This window comes from Portunus trituberculatus, chromosome 35, assembly GCF_017591435.1.
Source record: "Portunus trituberculatus isolate SZX2019 chromosome 35, ASM1759143v1, whole genome shotgun sequence".
NCBI classification, from domain to species: domain Eukaryota; kingdom Metazoa; phylum Arthropoda; class Malacostraca; order Decapoda; family Portunidae; genus Portunus; species Portunus trituberculatus.
This window is the reverse complement of record NC_059289.1, coordinates 11,445,926-11,448,425: the sequence shown is the minus strand read 5'-3', so window position 1 is coordinate 11,448,425 and position 2,500 is coordinate 11,445,926. Positions and strand designations below refer to the sequence as shown.

The 2,500-nt window shown below is 47.4% G+C and overlaps 1 protein-coding gene and 1 long non-coding RNA gene across 8 annotated transcripts in view; one reads left to right on the top strand and one right to left on the bottom strand.

Moving 5' to 3' along the window:
* LOC123513011 overlaps window positions 1-1,652 on the bottom strand; it is a 2,807-nt gene extending 1,155 nt beyond the window's left edge. Inside the window, exon 1 of one of the 2 annotated variants that reach the window (XR_006677242.1) lies at window positions 1,393-1,652. This is a non-coding gene — a long non-coding RNA (uncharacterized LOC123513011). The remainder of the gene's footprint in view (window positions 1-1,392) is intronic. The other variant, XR_006677241.1, reaches the window with a different exon arrangement.
* LOC123513007 (serine/arginine repetitive matrix protein 2-like) overlaps window positions 1-2,500 on the top strand; it is a 163,852-nt gene that overhangs the window by 143,023 nt on the left and 18,329 nt on the right. For all 6 annotated transcript variants that reach the window (XM_045269807.1, XM_045269808.1, XM_045269812.1 and 3 more), the window contains exon 5: window positions 1-375. This exon is cut by the window's left edge and continues 673 nt beyond it. In XM_045269807.1, the coding sequence (XP_045125742.1) occupies window positions 1-375 (375 nt within the window). The remainder of the gene's footprint in view (window positions 376-2,500) is intronic.

Genomic DNA, 2,500 nt, shown 5'->3' with positions numbered 1-2,500 from the left:
CCGCGGCCCCTAAATCCGAAAATCTTGAGCAGAACGACACCGGCAGCACAAACGGCAGCATTAAGCTGCAGGTTCCCACCGATGTGGCTGACGTTCACTCCTCCATCAAGGAAGTCACTTCGGCCATCGTGCATTACTGCAACGAGTCCACGCCCTCTCCACGAGCGTCGCCGAGAGGGTCTCCGCGCCCCGACGGTCGGGCGCCCTCCCCCAGGCGCCTCGTATGGGTCGAGAGCTCTTTCGTTGGTTCTCGGCCGATTACCTCGCCAGAGACACCAACCAGTTCCACGCACGCCATCACGCCCACCTCACAGCTCAATGGCCACGACCTTCCGGAGTCCGGTGAGGTCCCCTCCCGGCCGCCTCAGCCCCCGGGTGAGTACCTGCTGGCCTGGTGACCTGCCCTGGTCGTGACCCGGGGGCCTGGTACCTGCCTCATGCAGGTGTAACCCCCACGTCGTGTCAGTCGCTTGACCAATGTAGCCAAAGTGTACATAGTGTACATTATTTGGACGCTTAAAGATTCTTTTATTGTATTTATGAATGCAGTGTTTATTTTTATTTCATGATTTTTGTTATGTTTACCTTGCATGAAATTATATATGTGTGTATTTAGGAGCGACAAAGTGCATGTCAGTAAAGCTTTGCATTTCTTGAGTGCCGCTGTAGGTAACGATGTCATTTATCAATTTTCCCGACTATCCGGTACGTGGTGGCTCCGGCCAGCGACACGCGGCGCCCTTCTGGCGTCACGCTCTTACCCAACATACAGGAACCATTGTATCATTACTGCCTGAGTCTGGGCGACGCGGCCTGGTGGTGGCGACGGGAGGTGCCGCTGCTGCTGCTGCTGCCACTGGCTGTGCTGCTATTCCTGCTACTTCCCGAGACCTGGGGTACCTGACTCCGGGGTCCCGGCCACTGCTAGCCCAATGCTAAATAGTTTGGATCCAAATACATGCAATGACGAACACTTAAGTGCAGGAGAAGGAGGAGGAGGAGTAGGAAAAGGAAGACGAAAGTGAAGAGGAGGAGGAGGTGACGAAGAGGTAGGAGGAGGCAGGCAAGACTGGCAGTTTGAGGAGACATAACCAGTCTGTTTTGTACATTAGAATATCCATTTATATGCCATGTATCTAACGCTATTTAATATATTCATACCTAACTGGCTAAATTTATATAGATCGCCTTGATATACCAGTCACTTAAATAATCTTAAGTTTGGTTTGTGAATTCACCAAATCAGATATACTATTCTATTACTTTAAGGAGGTTCTGTTTGTGGAAAGAACATGTGGTTGAAGCATTTCTTTAGGTGTAAATGGCGAATAATGTTTAGTTTCAGTATTCATGGGTATTGAGAGGCAGCAGTGTGAAGTATATAAATACAACACACACACACACACACACACACACACACACAACCAATCATCGTTTGTACAACTAGAACAACGACTATCACACACACACACACACACACACACACACACACACACACACACACACACACACACACACACACACACACACACTGCCTCCGTCGCTGGGTTCAGGAGTTGCTCACAGAGGATAGCGGAGTCAAGTTGAAGCATGACCCAGCCTTCTCAGGACCTCTCACCTCTCCCTTTGTGACCCTTGACCCTTAGCAGTTCCCCCCTCACCGCCCTTACCCTTTAGCTAATATTGACCTTCATCTGACCTGCCCTAACCTATCAGTTGTAGCATTACCAAGCTTCGGGTCCTTTGCACAAAATAAGCGTAACTAGGTCATAATTTTTGTTGGGCTCAGAATGGCAGGGTATGAGAAAGGCATCTGTGTTAAGCTTTGCAGTCTACGTCAAAGGGATCGATGTTAGTGCATGTCAATTGATTTCCCGTTTTCTTCGTCATGATGGATGGTGTAGGGTTGGATGGGGGACTCGCGCAACAAGGGGTGCGTTGCCCTGAGAGGACTGGCCGACGCCCACACACTTTATGGAGGTTTAATAAAAGCTCTTGATAAGGTAGTTGGGTGGTGGAGTGTACACTGAGGAGACTGTGTACATTCTTACGTGAATGTCAAGTTTGTGTACACCTAAGACTGTGTGTACTCTATTGAGTTTGTGTACTTTGATTCCGTACACGTTGAAATCTTTATACAGCAAGCATTGCACACTTTCTAAGTACATAGAGGTTGTGTAAGCGTATGAGTTACGTGCGCCGCACTACCGTGTACACTAATCCCTGTGCACATCAATTCGTGTACACCATTAGTCTGCACATCGCTCCAAAGTGTACATAAACTTGTGTTAAGACAATACATTTAGCTGTTGTTTATGCTTTTGTTTTTATTTACCTTTTGTTCCTTAATATTGAGTTTTCTTAATTTCTTAACTACTAGCTTTCTTTTATCTTATGAATGTGGCTCTTGTTATGAATGACTTTGCTGCTGTTCTCTTTTAGTTCCTGTATGTCACCTTTATTTAATTGGTAACGATGCACACACACATTCACTATTTCC